The 22,677-nt window shown below is 40.2% G+C and overlaps 1 protein-coding gene across 2 annotated transcripts in view; it reads left to right on the top strand.

Annotated features, from left to right (window-relative positions):
• TRHDE (thyrotropin releasing hormone degrading enzyme) overlaps window positions 1-22,677 on the top strand; it is a 201,660-nt gene that overhangs the window by 129,248 nt on the left and 49,735 nt on the right. For both annotated transcript variants that reach the window (XM_080971159.1, XM_080971158.1), the window contains 2 exons: window positions 16,985-17,050; window positions 18,218-18,405. In XM_080971159.1, the coding sequence (XP_080827285.1) occupies window positions 16,985-17,050; window positions 18,218-18,405 (254 nt within the window). The remainder of the gene's footprint in view (window positions 1-16,984; window positions 17,051-18,217; window positions 18,406-22,677) is intronic.

Here is a 22,677-nt window from a genome sequence, read left to right as displayed (position 1 = left end):
TACCAGCTGGTTGACAAGAATTTAGTGGCCTGGGATACCGAAAGCCAGTGTTCAGCTGGACTCATTTTGAGTTTCATTCCATTTGTGTTCCTCCTGTCTCCTCAACTGCTTCATTAACACCCCCCCCCCAAATCCCAGAAAACCAGGGGTGCAATTGAGTTTTAATTATTGGGAGGTGGTACTTAGGAGTGATCAGTTGCACCCAACATTGCGGTGTGTGTGTTGTGTTTGTGCGCCGTCATTCGCACAACGCCCCCCCAATCCGTCCAGGCCTACTGAGATGCGCAGGTGTCCCTTTGAGGATTGCCAGAGTGCCTTCCTGGAAGGCTTTCTAGCAATTGTGGCGGGGAGCATGGAGGGCAAAAATTGCCCTCCAACCTCCACCCAGTGGGTCAGCTGAGGAGAGGGGCGGCAACTCTGCTGCGATGCTCCTGCCTCTTTCTGCCTCCTGAGTCAGAACTGACGCAGGAGCGGAGCTGTGGCTGGGCGCCGCACAGGCCTGTACAGCAATGCTGCCCCTCCTTCACTCCACCCCCAGGTCAGACCTGACTCCTTTTTTCCGTCATAATCTAGTACTTACTCTTTACTGGAGCAGGAATGTGCACAGACATTGCAGCAATTAACTAGTCCCCCAACCAAATGCAAACAGGAAGAAATAAGGCTGGATTACTTGGAGGAAATCAGTGTTGCACATAACAAAATATTATTTATTTTGCTTCCTGGAAACCACTATTTGGGTCTTTAAAACATGCATGATATTTTAATTTTCCTTGAGTCTTCTTTTTTCCTATCCATTGGTAGGCTCTTTAGTTTTTTGGGGGTGGTCTATAGCTAAATTGAAAATATTCTGTACATTTCCTGCACATTTCTCTCTCACACACTCTGTCTCTTTCTGTTTGTGTATTCTTGCCTGGATTTTCAATAATGCATGATAATCTATTAAGATATCCAATTGCTTGTTAAGATCTGTCTAGTAATACTTGAAACTGAGGCTGATTAAAAAAAAGTCCTGGGTGGTTGGGCAGAGTGCACTGCATGGCAGGTTTTCAACTTATTTCAATAAGAAAAATTAATAAATCATTTTTTTCCTGCTCTATTTCTTAGAGACATTACCACTATATGAGAAGGAATATAATATCTTTGTTTCTAATAGTTCAGCTGATCTTTTCTTTGTCCCATGGCTACTATACAACGTGTACTATATGCTTTGTTTCTTCTCAGTCTGCTTGACCCTAGAATTGTACATGCTGCTTGCTTGAAGATATAAGTTTTTGTATAAAGTGGTGTTCGGGGGGGTGAGTGTTCGGACCCCAGGGCACTTACTTGTGGGGTGCCACAGGGCTCTGACCTCTCCCCCATGCTTTTTAACATCTATATGAAGCTGCTAGGAGAGATATCAGGGGGTTCAGGCTGAGTGTTCACCAGTATGCGGATGATACCCAGCTCTACTTCTCCTTTATATTGTAACTAGTGAAGATAGTGAATGTCCTGTGTGAGTGTCTGGAGGCGATTGGAGGATGGATAACGTTTAATGCCGAGGTTCCCAATGTGGGGCACAGGCCCAAAGGAGGAAATTAGATTTTTAAGGGGGGCAATTTGAGAATGAGTTATTAACAGCTAAAGGCCTTTTAGGCTTCCTCCATGTGAATAGGAGTTCACTTTTTGAATAATAAGAATTATATGTCACGGGGAGGGCATCAGGATTTTAGAGATGCTTAGGTGGGGCATGGCCAAAAAAAAGGTTGGGAACCACTGGTCCTAATGGATTGAGGTTGACTCCCAAGAAGACAGAAGTCCTATTTCTGAGGGATAGAGGGCGGGTGGGGGGGTGGATTCCGGGATAATTATGCCCCTGAAGGACTAGGTATGCAGCCTGGGAGTCATTTTGTACTCACAGCTGTCCATGGAGGCTCAGGTCATTTCTGTGTCCAGGGTAGCTGTCTGTCAGCTTCATTTGGTACGTTAGCTGAGACCCTACCTGCTTACACATTGTTTCACCATAGTGGTACATGCACTGGTTATCCCCTGCTTCATCTACTGCAAAGTACTCTATGTGGGGCTAGCTTTGAAGTTGACTTGGAAGCTACAACTAATCGAGAATGCGGCAGCTAGACTGGTGACTGGAAGTGGCTGACAGAACCATATAACACCGATCCTACAGGATCTACACTGGCTCCTAGTACGTTTCTGAGCAGAATTCAAAGTGTTGGTGCTGACATTTAAAGCCCTAAATGGCCTCAGCCCAGTATACCTGAAGGAGTGTCTCCACCCACATCGTTCAGCCCGGTCACTGAGATCTAGCTCCAAGGGCCTTCTGGTGGCTCCCACACTGAGAGAAGCGAGGTTACAGAGAACCAGGCAGAGGACCTTCTTGGTAGTGGTGCCCACCTTGTGGAATGTCCTCCCATCAGATGTTGAGGAGATAAATAGCTATACAAATTAGAAAACATCTGTTGTTTGCTTGTTTTCCCAAAACAATTGCTAAGATTAACCACAGTTTGTCCCAGTTCAGAGATAATTACAAACAGTGGTTAGTTGAAAATGGAAACAAATGCTTCTATTCTCCTCATGCCTGCAGCAAAAGAGGAGAGGAGCAGGAAGAATTCATGAGCCCCAGACTCATTCATGTACCACCAAACTATAGTTAAACATGATATCTAAAAAGTCTCTTACATCAGCTACTTTTCCTACAAAGAAACTTGTCAAAGAACCACCTGAACAGAGCTGACCTATCTATCCTGACTGACAGTCTTCCCCTGTCTTTTCTCTGCATGTTCTGTGATGTTGAGTTGCTGGGCCAAATCCTGAAATAGAAGATATTCACCCTACAGTGAGAGTTTGAGAATGTATGACTGGATTTATTTATTTTTTAAGTACAGTCATACCTCGGGTTACAGACACTTCAGGTTGCGTGTTTTCGGGTTGTGCACCGCGCCAAACCCAGAAGTACCGGAACGGGTTATTTCCGGGTTTCAGCGCTCACGCATGTGCAGAAACACTAAATCTTGCTTTGTGCATGTGCAGAAGTGCTGAATCGCAACCTGCGCGCGCGCAGACATGGCGCTGTCGGTTGCGAACACTGCAGGTTGCAAACGTGCCTCCCGCATGGATCATGTTCACAACCCGAGCGTCCACTGTACAGTAGAACAAATGTTTCTCATTGAGAGTGACCCTGACTTTGCTGGTGTGTGCTTGAACCAACTCAGTCAATACTGGCACTATTAACAAGTACTATTACAATGCCTCTGGAAAATACTCCATTCCATTCTCTGGTAGAATGCCATTATATGAGTTTGTAAAATGTCAATCAATATTGTTGCTAAGTTGAGAGAGAGAGAGAGAGAGAGAGAGAGAGAGAGAGAGTGTTACTATATAGGAATTCTCAGGAATGCTTTGTTTTTCATTGTCATAATCCATCAAATAATATATTCCTTAAAGCAAATTTAACCATCTAGTAGAGGTACCTTGAAACTTTATAGGCACCATCAAACCATGTTCAGTAGTGGCTGTGCCACCCCTTAAACATTTTGTTTCAGATTTCAAATGCAGATTGCTTTGTGACCACACTCTCATTGCCTTTGTGACATTCAAAGCTAGCTAATAGGGAGCTTTAGTACTAATAGAAAAAAAAAGTGGTCTTTGCATATACCCATATTAAGAAACTGGTTTCTGAGGGGAAGACACAGCTACTTCCTTCAGGTCTGTCAGATTTAGAGCTTCACAACTGCAAACATTTTATTTAAATCACTATGTGTATGACTTCATAAATGATACATTCTGTGTTTTTCTCAGTTTGGGGCCCTGGTTCAGATCTTAGTGCACTGCTGTTTTCAGTGTTCACTGATTACTTAACTGTTAATGTAGCCATAATGAAGGGTTGCTAATCCATAATGTTCATTAGTAAACACACAGAGAGACATTTCCCTCACTTATTACCTCTGCCGGGTCTCAAAATGGACCACCAGCATGCCTTTATTTGATAGGCCTCCACAACTCGAGACAACCTGCAAATAACCATCTACATCCTATGGCCACAGGGCCCAGTAAGCATCCCTTCTTTGCAATCGGAATGGGACTGCGAAAAGGGGGCAGAGCACCACAATGCAAGGGCAGATGGACTTCATTCAGCTTGGCAGCCCACAAGTTTTTGAGATCTGTTATAAGCAACAGTGGCGGACTTTGGGCTTTCAAATTTCAGCAGCACCCGACGTTTGGCACACCTGCCCTTGTCTTCCATTTGACATCATTGTTCTGGTGCCCTCTCAGCTCGGTGCCCAGTGCAGGCGAACCAGTAAGGCTCCCCTAAATCCATCTTTGTAAGCAAAGAACGCACTAGAACATTTTAGGAGGAAGACAAGTAACAGATGGTATGGTGGACCGAGGTGCTTACCTGATGTCTCAGCTGGTGAGTCGCTGCTACTTCCCCAGAGGGTGTGGTAGTGTTGAACGAACACACCAACTGAGCTAATTTGATGCTCCTGCTGGTGGATTTCCTCCTCGCTGAAGTTGCCGCCACTTCACCCCATCCCTCCTGCCTTGTGGTAAGCAGCAGTGACTCACCTGGTAGAAGGTCAGGTTATTGTCTCTGCCCTACTACATCATCTGCAGAGGAAGATTTTAATGTTATACTGCCCATCCCCAATCCTCTTCAAATCTGGTGCTACCGTTATCCAAGCCGTATCTAGCTCTTCAATTCATCTGAGGGCAGAGGGGAGGGAGGAAAACCAGAAATTGCACTAGGAAGGAAAGTTCCTGTTTTAAAGAGTAAGTTGAGCCATAGCATTTGTTTGTTTTGTGTGCGTGCGTGTGACATCGTTTGCTTGCTTTGCCTTGTGTAATTGAAAGGAAACAGCAACAAGAGGAATTTTTGGGAAACTGGGATGGTGAATGCAGAACAAGGCCAGAAGTAGCCATGCCCCAAATGCTGAAACAATTCGAACTGGTTCATGAAAGTGGGATATGGGAGCACATCCACATATGTCAGACATATTTGTGGATGGAGTGACAGAGAAGTACAGAGAGAGAAACAAGGGCAGAGGAGTAGGACAGAGTGGGATGAGGTACCAATTTAGTCCTCCCACAGTGCCTGTGAGCATCACTTGGGGTAAACTTAAGACATCTTTCTGAAAGAATTGCATTTATATTTATTTATTTATTTATTTACAACATTTAATCTTTTTGAAGGCAATGTGTTTCAGATTTAAGAAAAGCGTAATATAGGGTGGCCACATAACTTTATCTCACCAAAAGGTAGCACATCAACAAAAAAGAGGACACAGGTTTCCATAAAATATGCATGTGCTAATTCATGGGCATAGATAAAAAAGCAAAAAGAATTACTGTATTATAAATAGAAATACAGTACATCTCACGGTGGGGACGAAAACTTCCTGCATGCCTGCTCAGCATGCTCTCCAGGTGCTGCCTGTTGACGGACAAATTCAAACACCTTGCTCCTCTCCCCCAGTGGTTCTTTATCTTTAAACCAGACTTGGACCAGACTGCTCTTCAAGCAGAGAAAAACTTTAATGAAAAAGTAGGACAAATAGCCACCCTAGCTTAACACTGATTTTTAAGTTGGCCACATTTAAGTGGTTTTTTAAAATAATAATAATAATAATAATAATAATAATAATAATTGACAGTGTACTATCAACTGTAAATTGCAAGGAGGGAAAGAATTATCCAAATTATAATTCTACAAATTGATGTATCAGTGCTGGCTCCAGAAAGAATTATAAGATACTAGTATCATTTCTCTTGCTTTAGTACTTAAAGCTGCTTGTTTGAGGATAATAATTTAATTGCACATATGCCTTTCTGGTAGCAAAGTTTTATTGCTGCTAATTGCAATCACTGTTGAATTTGAAACATTTTTAAAAAATAAAGGCATGGAATAAACCTAGTGTTCTTACAGTATGTCATAAGGCATTTTATGGTGCAGTGAACAACTGCAAGGGAAGCAAGCCTCTGCTCAGCCAGTCCTGATTTTATAATATTTTTACTCTAAGTTTGACCTGCCCTCTCCTTGTAATACTTAAATGCCCTTCAACTTGCCTGCTCTGATTGAGCTGCAATGCTGCTTTCTTGTTTGGGCTCATTTTTTCCTTATCCTTATCTGGGAACCTTAAACAATGTCATAAGTTCATGCGGGTCTTCTTCCTCCATTTCCTGTAACGTTTCTTATCCTTGTGCCTATCAGCCAAATAAGTTTGTTCTTCTCACAGTGGATTCAGAATACCAAGTTGATCCAGATGACCACAATTCTCATGTTATAGCCTGGTCTTTTTAAAGTTTCTATTGCCAAATATTAGTGGTGGTGGTGAATATTATTTGTTGCTAGGGTTATGTTTATTTTTTATACTCCCAAGGCTAATAGATGCAGCCAGAAAGAAAACCCTAATATGATGAACAACAGCAAATAAGTTGTTCTCAGGATATCTGGAGCATCTAGCTTAACAATATGCCTGCTGCAGCCCCTTTCAGACTTTTGCCTGTGCACATCCAGAGAACTGTGAAGAAGCAAGCAGGGCTGGTGCACTGGTCATGCCCCTAACATGAATACCCATCTCAGTCCCAGTCCCCAAACCTTGGCACATTCAGTTCAGTTGTGAAATAAGACCCTAAGAGCAGTGAGAGTACCTGATGATAGTGCAGAGCTCCCAATCGTTAAGAGGAGTTACTGGTAAGAGCATATACCTGTACTTCCATAGGTTTCCCCTTCAGACCCATGAAATGTCAGGTGCCTTGGGAATGGAGCTGGAAGGCATTCATGTTGGGAAGAGGGTTAGAGTGCTCATCCCTTGTGCATTCATTCTGGACCCATTATCAACATGAATGCCCTGCCAGCTCCATCCCCAAGAACAGGCTTCCTCAACCTTGGCCCTCCAGATGTTTGTGGTCTATAACTCCCATGATCCCTAACTAGCAGGACCAGTGGTCAGGGGTGATGGGAATTGTAGTCTCAAAACATCTGGAGGGCCGAGGTTGAGGAAGCCTGCCCTAGACACCTGCACATTTGGGTCTGAGTGGAAGCTTAGATCTTAGAGATGTGAAATTTTCTGAAACCTGTGAACCATAGGGGGAAAGAAAAGGTTTCTCCCAACAGTTATTGGGGTGGGTTGGGGAGAGATATAATTGCTAAGTAGTTTCTTATCAAACCCAAATCTTACTCCCCCTTGAACAACATAAAAGTTGCAACACGTATAACTTAGTTATAATACAAAATTGTGTCATGTGGCATATTTATGACATTTAAAAATAGTTTTGTACAAGCAGAATTGCAAATATACCAACTTGTATTCCACTTCCTTCTGTGGGTCTTGGCTAGAGCTCAGTTTTCAACCATACTTTCTGATTTTACACGCAACTAGTCTCCTGTAGTTTCTGCCCTATGTCCTTCTGACCTTTTTATCCTCCTACAAGGCAGGGCAATAAGCTGCTTGTTTGTTAGTCTGTAGCAGAGTGCTCATATCACAAGTCATTTGAGGATAGAGGTAAAAAGGTTAACCATAATGGATCTGCCAGGTCAAAGACCACAGAAGCAACATACGTAGTATCTCCAAACCACCCTGAGGGTCCTCAGAAAAAGGCAAACAGCAAACAATAAAGATCCTTTACGCTCTTCTCCTAAAGATGGCACCACCTTCTAGGTGCAGTTTTGAGTGTTGTACTGCATATGCTCGAAGCTACAAACATGAGTCTGACCAAACTGCGGGAGGCAGTGGAAGACAGGAGTGCCTGACGTGCTCTGGTCCATGGGGTCACGGAGAGTCGGACACAACTAAACGACTAAACAACAACTGCATATGCAAGAATCATCATTCTCTAATGCTGTATGTGTAAGAATTATCATTCTCTAATGCTGTATATTCTTAAATAAAAACTGTTAAAATCATTTTACTCATCCAAACAGACAAAATTTTTCTTTGGAGTTTGTTTTCTTCAGTTCAAATCCCCCCCCCATTAACATGGGGGGGGGGAGCCTCAGGGAAAAATGGGACCCTGCCCCCACTTTTCAGTTTTCCTCCAAGCTCTCTTGTATCCATCATCCTAAGCGACCTCTGACAAACGTACTTAAGAGTAAAATCATCCTGACCCATTCTGAATTACCAGGCGAGACATAACTGTTTCTAAGAGGTAGACATATAATTCTTTCAGTATCCCTGTTATTCGCATTAAAGGGGGAACATCATCAGTATCCTTAAAAATTAGTCACTGGTAAACACAGTCAATAGTATTGACTCATCAGCTGATGAGTCACCAAAAAAGGCCTGCCTTTTTGTTAACAAGATATTTCCCATCATTTTTATCACCTTTCTCTGTACGTCAAATATTTTATCAGCCAGGGCATAATCCATGCAATTTATTTGCCTTATGAAAAGTCTCTCTGACCGACAATAAGCTTCCCTGTAGACAAATGTTAGATAGAGCCAAATACTTCCACCACGGCTGTCATATGTGTTTTCGTTAATCCTGGTTGACCTGGGATTTTTAAATTCCACTAGTACTTTGGGCCTGGCTGGGTTGGATTAACAGCTACTCTCCTTGTTTGGAGTAACATCTGGAAGCACTTTGAATATGGAGTGAATTCACTGATCCAAGTTGATCTGTGCAGAGGGGAAAAATGGGAAGTTGAATCATTTTTATAATTTACATAATTCTGATATTTTCCTTGTGCTTTAAAATATATGAATTCACTTGAAACCTAATTTTGATATTATCTATCATCTTGTTTAAAAAGGGACACGGGTAGTGCTGTGGATTAAACCACAGAGCCCAGGACTTGCCGATCAGAAAGTCGGCGGTTCAAATCCCCGCTACGGGGTGAGCTCCCGTTGCTGGGTCCCTGCTTCTGCCAACCTAGCAGTTCAAAAGCACGAAGTGCAAGTAGATAAATAGGTACCACTCCGGCGGGAAGGTAAACGGCATTTCCGTGCACTGTTCTGTTTCGCCAGAAGTGGCTTAGTCATGCTGGCCACATGACTCGGAAGCTGTACGCCGGCTCCCTCGGCTAATAAAGCAAGATGAGCACCACAACCCCAGAGTCGGTCACGACTGGACCTAATGGTCAGGGGTCCCTTTACCTTTACCTTTTATCATCTTGTTTCGATGAAGAGTCAGGTAGAATTGAGAGTGAACATAGCAAAGGGATAAAGGCCTTCTTCAGTATGAGTGGACAGGTTTTTCCTAAGCACAAGCACACACTTAAAAAAGGACTTGTAAACTTATTCAGAAACACTGTTGCTACAAACATCTGTCAAAAACCTTTAGGAGATTTTATTCTGTTTTCTCTTCAAATATTCAAGCCATCTGCCTCAGTATTCAGGTAACATACTTTCCAGATAATTTAAGCATTTTAATTTTCTTCAGAGACCAACTATAATTTGACAAGCTTTTGCAGTTTTATTTTTTATGTCTAGGGATGTGTGAAAGATAGAGGCACAATGCAGACATTTTGTGATCTTCAAACGATGTTGTTAGTCTTTAGTTCAATGCAGCCATTTTTAAATGCCAATCCCAATAGGTTAATGTGTTGGCAAATTTGTATTATCTTTGTTTTGTTGTAGGCTCCCTATTTGATAAACGTGATACATTAATAAGAACTGCTACAATAAAACATAGTAAAGTGGTTATAGGAAAAGACGGCGATTATCGTATTTTTCTCTTACCCTATTAGATAAAAATGCCTTGCATGTGTCATAAAAACAAAAGAGTAACATGCAAAATCCCATTAGATTAAAATATTATTGAATACTTCTCATGCCAACATAATCCTAATCATTTCATCTATAGTTTAGGTATATTGTACTTCTATAAAAAGAAGTCGTCTAATTCATACTTTTGGCAATTCTTTAAGAGAAATGATGCTATGTGTGAAGAGAAACCATCAAATACACATTCTTTGTTTCTCTTGTGGGTGGCTGGTTTGCAGGTGTGTCTGTTATGGCCACAGTGCGGGAGTCAAACTAAATGTCACACAATTCATGCAATTAGCAATTCCCTGAATTGTATTTGTAAAGGATTTTTTTTTTAGCGTAATTGGCAGATGCAGTGATCTAAGCTCAGATCCAGACCCTGGTGGGGTAGGTAGGCTATATATATATATATATATATATATATATATATATATATATATATAATTCTCTCCACTACTAGCATAGGGGCCCTACAGCTGCTATCTATCATACTGAAAAGAAAGGTTCAGTTGGCTAGAGTTAGAGCCTTCCTTTCAGCGCATATTGTAGGGATGGTGTTCTAATCCTTATTAAAACCACTGACGCAGGCAACCAGGTTAAACTCTCTTCTTCCCCATCAGGTTCGCAATCCAGACTGGGGCCTTCACACCTACCACTTACCCTTTCAAAGCCACACAGTTGCTCCCATGGTTGTTTGAAGTTTGGTAACAAGGAAACAACCCTATCCCTCCCAGCACTTAGTCTATGGAATGTTAAGTGCTAGGCAAAGTCTTTTCTCCCAGGCATTTAACTGTTAATTCCCCTTTTCATTTGCAACCTGTGGTGATGTTTTGTTTTTTCATTTGAGGGCCATGTGTTGTTGGAAGATGGAGGGATTGTGTCTTTACTATTCCTCATTGTGATTATTTTCAGTTATATCATTTACATATATTGTATTCTTTATTGAGTGTCTTACTATTACTTGTAGGTCACTGTGAGGTGGTTTTATAAACTAACTAATGATGTTAAGAAATATAAATACACATCTGAATGTTGCCACTTTTAGTTTGGCCTACAGAAGGTCAACTGTGCATGGCTTTCTGTTTTTGCTTTCAGCATACTACAAAGCAAACCATTTTTGGATTGTGGTTTGCCATGTGGTTCAAAGGGCTGTTCTTTGAGGAAGAGAGAATGATGTCCAGAAATGTAACTGAATCTGTGGAGAATATAGTCACACGTCTCTTTGCTTTCTGAACTCAGATGCTTTGAATTTAAACAGAGCCAGAGGTTGCAGTGGCTAGCTGTTCAGTTTCAGTTTGGGAAACCTAGGTTCACCGTGTCTTCATCTAACATTCCCCCCTGGAATCTCTTAATATAAGCAATATTGCTCTAAGCTCCTTGGAGAAAGGACAAGATACAATTATGTTATAATAACAGAACCATGATGAAGTTAAACTATGAAGAACAAGATCCATCCCTCCAGTTTATTTACATATTCAGCTAAGCTAACGTTTCTTTCCCCTTCTTCAGCTTTCTAAAGTGTCTTTAATTGTAATCAGCTTAAATAGCTTAAATTCGCTTCTGGTGAATTGGGTCACAACATAGGGTCTTCTGCATGAAATAGGGCCCATTTATGAAAATTATGGCTACATTTGAGGTATCCTTATGTTGTAGAAAGCTGGATTTTCCAGAATGGTCTCTTGAGGGGCTAGGATACGATTGACAGCTGGCCTGGCAGGTGGATGAAGACATTAGTGTGTGCATGCGTGCCTCAAAAGATAAGTTAAAATAATGTGCTCTCTGCTTGACTTCTTTTTTTTTCTAGTAGTTTGCCAATTTTATTTTTGCATCAGCCTTTCTGCATTCAGACACAAACCTCTGCACACAAGAACATACTCCCTGAACAGAGTTGTCAAGCCACCTCACAACAAGTTACTTTGTTTTGCTACTCATTCACTTAGAATTATGTGGCCTGTTATCTCAGATCAGCCTTTGAGGAATCAGTCTTGACATTGAGAAGGCAGGATGGGTAGGGATAAGTTGTGAGGCACAATTAAATCTTGGAAAGAGTAATAAGTAAGTGGCAGGAAAGTCCTTTAAGGAGATAAAAGTTTAAATGAATGTCCTACAGTGTAGTAGTTCTTTCCATTTATTGCTATTTCTACTTTCCATTTCCACTTACTGCAACCTACTATCCCATTATAGTAGATATTAATATACTGACAATTTTAAAACAACATTTCTGGAATATTAGCACCACAAAAGATTCACCAAAAACGAGGCTTTAGGGCTAAACTAGATGTGATGGGGACACCAACATTTGCTCTCCATATTTCTGCTCCATTCAAGTACAAAGTGAAGAGAACTTAATTTTTACATGAATATATGGATAGGGAGAACTGAGCCCCTCTCCCCACACCAATAAAATTTCTCCCAGATTGACTGTGGTATCAGAAGTGAACCATTTTGGCACTTGAAGCAGCAGAGTCCCAGGAATTAATATAGCAGGGGGTGGGGATAATGTATCCATTTTCATATAAAATATTAAACATATCCTTTTCTCCCTTTTATGTGTAAATGGAGAAGATATGTAGATAAATATTAGCAATGCCCAGTTTGGATTCTTACCTAATGGACAGGTCTCTGATAACATTAGGCAGCTGTTCAATGTTTCATAAATGTAACCCTGGCTGTTATTAAGAGCTGAGGTTACAAGGATGGGCTTGGGACAGTCATTAAACTAATTGAGGGATTATATCACAATTGGGAGCAGTTGCCTCTTTGAATGGGACAGTTGTTCACTTAACAAGTGAAAAGTGATAGGCGTTCCCCTGTTAGATGTTTAGCTGACCCCATCATAATACAATTAAGCAATGTGTCAAATCTGTATTACTTAAAGATGGCCAGAAGAACTATTCTGGAGAGATTCAACATGAACTTCAAGAGTATGGAACTATATTGCATTTGGAAATTAGTTTAAAATTAATGATGGTAAAAACTCAAGCTGTTTAGAACCACCCTGATATGGTTAACTCCAAAATGTACTCAATTGACTCAAATCATGTTTTGGAAATACATGGTAATTATAATTGTTTTGAATCTGTGTCAGATTGAGGAGAGAAATAATAGTTGGTTTGTGTTTTTTAACCATTAAGGAATATATTAAGTGTGGGGAAAGATGAAATTATGCTTCTTTGGCAGGATTACAACCACTAAAATAAGTATTCTACTTAGAATCAATATTTTATTTCAAGTAATGTCATTATAAGTCTTCAAGCAAAAAACTGAAAGCATGGAAAAATTACTTAATGGCTTCATTTTGGGTGAATAAAAGCCATTACAATTGAGCTAAAGAAGGAGGTTTAGCAATCCCAAATATGTCTGTATGCAGGCCAGGTGAGAGCTGTCTTTAAATTGAGGACAGATTCCCTAAAATAGGTAATCACTGAGGAAGTCATTTTCTAAGGAAACCTTGAACATTTTGTTCTGGCAGGTGTAAGAAGATAAAATTCTCTCTTTAGGATGGAATCTGGAGGTTGCCTTGTGCCTATGTGAAGCCTTTTTTGATCTAGTGGATGGCTTTGCTAACAGAAGAAAGGAGAAATTATTTGTGCCAATTCTTCCACTTACTTGCAGCAGCACCCCACAAAAATTGGTTCTGGAGAGTTAGGATACTCTCCAGAGCAGGATGGGTGTTTGCGTGTGCAAGAGGCTGCAAATTTGCAAAATTCACCTCCACTCCTCTTCCATTGTAAAGACCTTCCATAAGTACATGGGCAACAAATTGATCTCTAACTTAGTCACTTTATCAACAGCAGAGTTTGGAAAGCTCGGAAAATGAAATTGTCATGAGGAATTCTACTTCCTGCCCTCCCCCAGGAGTTCATTAATAAAGGTATAAAAAACCTAGATAAATATATTGGACATGCAAAAATAAGAGCTTTCTAGATGCATGGGTGTCCTGGATTTTAACAACTGAAAAAGAATTTACCTGTCCATTGGTTTATTTATTTACAATTTTAAAACGAATTCTCTCAGTGATTATCCATTTTGGAGAACCTATCCTCAATTCACAGCAGCTCTCTCTGTGGGGAGTAGAAAGAGATAACCTTTCTAAATCTTTAGTTGTATAGTTTATTATTTTAATTATGGCATTGTGTAGTAAAGGCAGCCTTTCTGCATATTCTTCATTTTTATATAAGATGGATTGAGACCTACTTTTGAATGTTTTGTGGTATTAATGGTCTTCCTGGAAGAACTGTTAAATGTAATGTGAAAACATGTGTAAGACCTAGAATATGAAAAAGATTGTGGTAGAGTGTGTGCTAAAATGTTGGTCTGTGTTGGCTCGTAGTCTTTCCACAAAGATGGGATTTGGGGGATTCCATTATATTTCCTTGCTGTTTCTCACAGCAAGGTACTTGAGCTGGAATTTTTGGGAGGAGGAATTTGTACTGTGTTCATTATAATCTCCCTGTGGATTGCCCAGCAGAACCTGGCATTGCAAGAGGCACAATGCTACAGTTGCTAATTTTACAAGCCACTTGATTGTTAAAGGCAGAGTGTGGAACAAAATCAATCTAGCCCTAGAGCCGCTGAATAGTGCAAAAACAAAAACAAAAAAACCAAAATATAATGAATAGTGCTGTGTATCATGAGTTTGTAGCTTGCAGTTCATTTCAAGTGTCATTATTTTCTCTTTATATAAGCTCTACATATTATTATTTTTTACTAAAATGGCGTATTTGAAAATTAAAAGGAAAATTCAAGCTTCCATGGTATATAAAACAAATACCAAAGAAAAAAACATTTTCCTCTTCCTACGAATGTTCTGTAGGAAGAATTAAAACAAACGGTAGCAGCTAATGTAGTGGCTAATGTAGACTGTTAAGAAACATGCATTAACTTGTTGGCGTAAATGTTGGAGGTGCTTCACACCTGTTGTGTACAGTAAAACATGGCCAATATACAGCTCAAGATCATGCCAACATCAGGAGAACATCAATGACATAAGTGAAATACTCTTCTTCTATCAGTCATGGCAGCATAGCAGTCAAATTAGCTTTAAGACTGAACTTCATAAATTCCTGACAGCTATTGTGGTCTGTTGGGATTTGAAAAGTTCCTCATACATTTCAAGGTCTTGGTCTTTCTTCCTTTGACACTGAGGGCTGATTCTAATGTAACATTTAGCATTAGCATGGATACATTTTTAAGTTATCCCCTAATTGCATATGGTGGAACTGGGTCACAATATATCATCGCTAGCAGTGATCTTCTGAGCATAGAATTTTCCATGTGAAGCTTAGAATGTGCAGTTGAGAAAGGCAATTACTGAAAACCCTTCCAACATATGCATCTACTGGTTATAGCAACTAACGTGGAAACAAAACCAGTTGTACCCTCTTATAAGTAGGGCTGACTTAGAGAACCTATCTTGTTCATATGTTTACTGTGGGTGTTTTTATTATAAAAATAACCAGTTCACCTGGAGAAACCATTGAGTTGTTTATTTTTAGATATCAGCACAGTATGTTGGAGGAGCATATATTCTGCTATCTTTTCTAAGGCTTATTTTCATGACATTTAAAAAACTATGCATTGTGGTTAAAGTGAGTCAGTGTTCTCATTTAACTTTTCTAAGCTGTGATTATATGGGAGTTTCTGCTTCTTGTACAGCGAGTTCACAGAAATAAAGCTAAATCTGTCATGAGTGCTTGCAATTTGCGCATCAGGATGTTTGCTCCCCAAACACTAATTACCATTGAAATACCTAGTTCACACACATACCATGCAGAAAACACAGTCAGCACAATTTTTAATGATTTTGCTTGAAATGAGGGCTTGCCTTCTACTGCTTTTCTTAAGTGAAGGTGGTGAACATTCACATGTATGGGAATCCCTCTTTTTACCTGGTAAATAAAATGCATTTTAATGTATTCACATTTTATGCTTAGATCAAGTAGGAAATCTCTTGCTCTATATCCAATTTAATATGCTTTATGGAACTCCAGAACACTGAACAAAATGAAGCTGGATCTATAAAATGTAATCCTAGCCCTAGTATGGTGTAGGTAGGGAGATAAAACTTAGGAATGAAAAGGACAAAAGAAATCAATATTAAACTTACATTGTCAGAAACCTTAATTACATTCATTGAAAGACACTTGCTGATCTAACAATTGCCTTAGCATTTAGTAGAACCCTTGCGCATAAGAAGCTTCTGTTCTGTGAGATGAAACCCACTTCTTTAAGAGAAGTTTCAAACTAAAATTTGTGCACTTAGTTTGATAGCATTATATATTTCTGCAGAATCAAATTGCAAGACCCGTAAAACCTTAATAGACATGTCTTGAATAGACTGTTCCTTTTAAAAATGTTTAATAACAGATTTAGCTATCAACCAGATTCTGTGGTTTCTTGACACAAACCACAAAACAGTCTGCTGAAATAATAAGTAGCACCTATCTTTGGAAAGTTTCCCAGAGTTGGAAACTGCTGCAGAAGCTGTAATTTATTTATTTTTCATTTTTAAAAGTCTGAAAATTTAAAAGTTTGAGAATTAATTTGAGAGCAAAAAGTTCGTTCATCAAATTATAGTTTTGAAAGTTGTTTATCCCTGCCTTTGTTCACATATTGTATTTCACGCCTAATGCCATGTGTTGTCTTCAACATGAAGTTCCAGATTCAATGTACGTAGTATCTGATTGACAAGCAAACACCCATATACAGCATCCACTAACTTAACCTTTCCTAACTGAACAAACTAATGGCGGGGGGGGGGGGGGGTTGCCTGCATGCAAGGGAAAATTGAAAAAAGGAAGAAAGAGGAGGCAGGGGAAAGAGGGTGGAAGAGATTATAGTGGCTTCTGTGCAGAAGGTGAAAAGAGTGCTTAGTAGTTTTATGCAGTGGTAAGGGGAAGCTCTAGGGCAGTGGTGGCCAAACTTGGCCCTCCGGCTGTTTTTGGACTATAACTCCCAACACCCCTAGGTAACAGGACCAGTGGTCAGGGATGATGGGAATTGTAGTCCCAAAACAGCTGGAGGGCCAAGTTTGGCCACCACTTCTCCAGGGAGTTAATATGGAGGGGATGGCTGAGGGGATTGGTGAGTGGAGTGAACAGGGGCACAGCCCCAAATTAGGAAATAATATTGTTGTAACCTATTGTTGTAACTTATAACATACATGTATATGATTCGTGTATGAGAACATACTTAATTGTTGTATCAATAGAGCACCATAGTTTGACTTGGAATAAGTTTGCTTTTTTTTTTACAATAACGACTGGTTTACATATGTTTTGTAGGATTATCTAACCATTCACAAGTATGGCAATGCTGCCAGAAAGGACCTATGGAACACACTGTCAGAGGTAATACAGTTTAAAGTTTTCAGGGAACTTGGGTTAACCTCAGGAGTAAATATCCCATGCTGAAATTCATATTCCTGTTAATGAGTGTTTTATTTGTGTGGCTGTATATCATTTTGGAAAATCCTTAAATAAAAATTTATGGAACGTGAAAGACAGAGTATCTAGAAATGGATAATCAAAACAAATGGATCCAGATATAAGCTCCTTTGAGATGAACTGAAGGGAAGCAGGAAGCAACATAGAAGTGTAATGGACTAAAAGAGAAGCTGTTTATGAATTGGTGCAGTCAACTATAAGTATTCTGGGCAGCCAAATAACTGTAATGTCAGTCATGATGGAAAAGAGCATGTGAAAAATCCTCCTTCCCAAGTATGTGCTAGCTGTTGCTTCACAAACAGAAAGACAGATTAAAATCATATTGAATAATGTGCAAAGGGGCATGGGTAACAAAATGCTCTTTACATGGATATACTTTTGCCCCAATGCAGCTCTAGTCCCACATGACTAGATGAACCAGCATGTGGCAGGGAATATGCCTCTAAATGCTCATTGCTAAAGAAGGGGGCCATACTTCATTGAGATGAAAGGGTCCGCAAAACGCGCATCGAAATGCATCATTTGAGCATGGCAGACACAAGATTTGAGATTCTCTTAGATCAGAAAAAGAATGCAATAGTTCCTCCCTTTTCTGAAGAACAGTTGTCTAGTGCCACTTAAACATTACGTCAGCACCATTTTAACTGCAGTGAAGGCAGGTCTGGGTTCCACCATGACTAAGGTTTAAAGTCTTTGTATAAATTTGGTAATTAAAATTGTCAAATTACAGTCCTGTGTCCACTTTCTGTCTAGTTCCTTTTAATATGTTGCTAGCAATGGGCTAGCCTCTGTTGTAGGACTGGGGAACCTGTGGTTTGGCAGATTCCATCGGTCCCAGCCAGGGTGGCCAATGCCAGGGATAATCGGGATTGTAGTTCAGCAACATCAGAAGAAGCACAAGTTCCTACCCCAGACATGAATACCCTATGTTATTTTGTGAATGGTTGTTTTTTGAAGTGAAGCAAAGAGTAGTAGTCCTCTATTCTCTCCCCACCCTGAAAGGTAACATAATACTGGCAGTACTCCCTGAATATATTGAATGAAATTTTTTCTCTTCTTTTTGTTTTGAAGGCACTTAAGAAGGTTGGGAAATTTGTGAATATCCAAGAAGTAATGGATCAGTGGACACTGCAGATGGGTTATCCTGTTATCACCATCAAGGGAAATGAAACTGCAGAAAATATTGTAGGAATCTCCCAAGAACACTTTATTTATGACCTTGATGTTAAAGCCAAAGATCATGGCCTTGGAAACAACAGGTACTCAACATTTATTGTTAAAAGAATTATGCTTTACCTTGTTTTGATGTCATTTTGTCACAAAACTTGTTAAATGAAAAATTATAACTAAAGTATTGATAGCACAGTATGGCATTCCTGTGATTAAGCCACATTCCTTAAGTAAGTTAAATCAGAACACTGAGTATTTACACATTTTCTACCTTAAAAAAAATATTTTTGCTTTTAATCTGCTGCATGTCTATTAAGAGAGAGACAGGTTTAGAAGTAAAATGCACATCCAGATGGAAGTCTATACTCCAGAACATTTTTGCACATATTAAAGCTTCTGAGAATAGAACACTATTCTCAGAAGCCGCAGAATACTGTTCTCAGAAACAGGTACTTCTGATTTATCCCAGTCACCTTATCCTTTTGTTCACTATGCCAATGGGCTAAGATTTAAAGAAAGAATAGTTAAACATATATTACATATGAATGGGAAAGTTTTCTTGATTTTGCAGTCTTGACCTCATACTCTATTCGGCAGCAGTATGTAAGTGATAAACAAGACTAGGTCCATTAAATAGAGCACTTAAGCATTTTATTAGAAAAAAAAGGATGCAGACAAGCTTGTTGGATATTATTGACCTTATTCCTATGTTGTCATGTCACTCCTATTTAAAGTACTTGTCTAAAATAGGATTTCCTGTATGTACAAGTTGAAGAATACACAAATTAGCACAGGCATAAGCAAACTCGGCCCTCCAGCTGTTTTGGGACTACAACTCCCATCATCCCTAGCTAACAGGACCAGTGGTCAGGGATGCTGGGAATTGTAGTCCCAAAACAGCTGGAGAGCCGAGTTTGCCTATGCCTGAATTAGCAGAAGGGTTTCATCTAACCGAGTTACTCTAAATTCAACCTTCATGACCTCCCTGTATCTTCTGACACATATGCCCTTACACATTTATTAATGGGTGCATGCAAAGGTGTTCTCCATAGCTAATAATGATGTCAGCCACCAAAGGAGGTGCAAGAAGCAGAATCTGAGCCCTGAACATCTCTCCACACTCTACAACTTTATCAATACCACAAAAACCCTGTTCTGTTGCTAGGCTCCTTGCGTAGGTTGTTTACTGTTGAGATGTAAGGATGTTTTAGAACATTCTGCGGTATCCCAGCAGCTCTACCAATAGTTGAATGGGTCGTTTCAATACACGGTGACTTGGTCTCAGGGACTGGACTGAGGAGGAATGGTGGAGGCCGCCCCCCTCCTTCTGAACCTTCCCTGGAGGAGGAGGACAGTAAAGATTTACAACAGTGGTTTGCAGAAGGTCATGACTCTGAGACAGAAGGACAAAGCTGGGAGATAATGGAAGAAGAAGAGGGGGGAACAGAAGAGCCAGAACAGCTGGCTGACACATTATCATTAGAAAGCATTCCAGACCCCACTTCTCCTAGGACCAGGAGGGCAGTGAAAGTGGGAGAACAGAAAGCGAATAGACAAAGGGCCTCATGCAGCCACCGTATAAGGGGTGGAGCTGCTGTCGATTGAGAGTAAAGTGGGGGAAGAGATTACTCAGATCAGCACCATTATCCTAGAGACAGCATCCTGCACCTCTCTCTGTGAATATTCAATAAAATACCTTGGTAAGAGCTTCTTGTATTTCCATTACTGGTAGCCTGCTGTGAGAGAGGGGGGTTGGATTCCCTGAAGCCTAGCACTTGGAGAGTTCTGTAACATCACAGCTGCACAGCCTGTGCCTGCAGATGGCCTGTAAACTTTGCCCCTTATACTAGGTTGAGCAAAGTAGGGAGGGGTGGGCTTAATCCAGAAAGAGATGTGACTACGTGGGGCATTGGAGAGGGGCAACGGTCGCTTCCCCTTCTGGGGTTAATTGCCACTTTGGAGCAGAAGGTATGTTTGGTCCAAAGTGGAGGAGAAGGGTTTTCAGTTCAAGCAAAAAGACCGCCTGATTACATAGGTACCACTAGGAATGTAGTCATACCATATGTCCATGTAGCACATTGTCTATATTGACTTGCCGTGACTCTTCAGGGATCTGACAGGGAGCATCCTCAACCCTACTGAGAGATGTTTAGTTTCCACCTGGGACCTTGTGCGTGCAAAAACCTATATGATGTGTTTCCATGTACATTTCCATTACTTGGTGAGCACCTTGCTAATTTATTTGTAATAAACCCATGAGTTTCTCCTGTTTTATTTTATTTCAGCATTTATAAAGTGTTTTAGTCAGAGAATATTAGAGCAGTGCACAGAAACTGAATGTAGAAGATAAAGAAGATAACAAAACAGCGTTAAAGCCCACAATAATTCAGAAATAAATAATGTTTTTTCCCCATCCTTGCCTGCTGCTAGATGATCTGGTAGTGCTGGCTCAGTAGTGGCAATCCTCTGATTTGATTTATGTGGCAGTGTCACTTCACTCAGCTGTCACTGCACCTCATTAATGAAATGCAAAAATAAGAATGTGGGAGGTAGATATTTGGTAGATTAGTCTTCACAAGGGCAGGTTTGGTTATCTCATAGCTTATCTATGATTATGAAGATTTCTACATGGCAGAAAATGTCCCAATTAAACTTAGCAATGCCATGTTTCTCATTCTCAGTATTTGCTCCTGGTTCATTTTCTCTCTCTCCTTTGTTTCTCATTTGATTGACTGTTGAGCTCAGTTTCATTAATAGATAAAAAGCTCTTTCACCATGAAAAATAGATGAAACATGCTTTACTTCAAAATATTTGAAATCATGCATATGCTTTCTTTTTATCACTTTTATAAAGATTAGAAACTGCTACAGACATGAAACATGCATGATATCCACATGCATATCATTCAGTAGCCATGTGCTTTCAGTAGTTTATCATACAAAGTTACATACGAAAAATGAAAATTAAATAACATTGTGCATTAATCACCAGTCTCCATAACTCTGAGAAGAATGTTCAAATCATTGTAAATGATGAGTGGAGTCTAATGTCACTTTGGAACCTATATTTCTAAAACACGGGGAATGTTGCCCATTTCTGCACGTACTCATTCTCAAGATAATGATTTTCTCAAGCCCACACATACTTTGTTAGCTTGAACATAAGCTGCCAAGCCCAGTATTTTTAAGTCCAACAGTGGCAGGGTAATCGATTTTTGCAAATACGATTTTAGCTTTGGTCTATATTTTAGTAACCATTTCCACGTCTTTATTGTCCACACAGCCATGTAAGTATTTCAAAAGAAATCTTAAGGGGTTACTCGGGAATAGTATAATTTGTTCTACGTACATTTAGTACATTCTAGATACTAAAAAAAACTTTTTAAAATATCAAGTCCAAAAAAATACAATCTTTGTGCAGTTCACACACTGCCAACACTAACCATGAATCAAATTATTGATCTGTGCAGAGTAAGATACCACTTTTAGAGTGTCTTTCTTTCAAGTTTGTTACTAGCAATTTCTAACCCACATATCTCGAAATTCCTTCTCTCTGTGGTGTCCACGGCACCATACCCTTGTTGGAAGATAGCATAATTCTTCTGACTTCCCATCCTCCCAGACAAGCCCATCTTTTGGACAGAAAGCAGTGTTTATGTAGAGTTCCCTGGAGTGCTCACTCCAGCAGGCCTTTCAAGCTAGTTTTATTTCTTCCCTCCACCCCCTTATCATAGAAAGGATTTAGGATTGGAGACATAGAAATGGGGGAAGGGGGAGAGATGAGAGAGAATCCTGTACTTCTTCCTGGTATTAGGAGCTGGTGAGGCTCCAGTGAGGATAGCTGATCCACAAAGCATATAGACATCATCCCCCATTACAGCTTTGTGCTGCCACCAAAAGAATACTTCCTTCTCCTATGACTGGAGTTAATGAGAAAGAGAGAGCTTTCCTTCCCTATGAGAAGAGTTTATGGCATCTACAGAGGTCTATCGCTTTCCAAATGGTCATGCAGGAAGAAGAGGGCAGGCCTCGACTTAAGAGAACTCCTTCCCACCACATCTTCTTACTTGAATTATCAATTCTGCACTTATAGACCTTTTGCACTAACATGAAACCCAAGGACGTGTAAGTCAAGAGCAAATCACCCCAGAATTTCCAACGCTTTGGTGCTCTGGGCTGAGCAGTTTCCAGTTATGATCTTGGTGTTCATGGAGCTGGCCTAGCCATGAGGTGTCGTGAATGAGGGCAGAAGAAAGTGCACAAGTGTCAATGTAAATTCAAGTCTGGACATTACAGGCACTTCATAGTTATTCCAAATTCAGGCAGCACCTATCTGCCTCAGTAACACTTATTGTTTTCCT

The sequence above is a fragment of the Podarcis pityusensis genome, assembly GCF_964106645.2.
Source record: "Podarcis pityusensis genome assembly, chromosome: 10".
Lineage (NCBI taxonomy): Eukaryota > Metazoa > Chordata > Lepidosauria > Squamata > Lacertidae > Podarcis > Podarcis pityusensis.
This window is presented reverse-complemented; position numbering and strand designations above follow the sequence as displayed.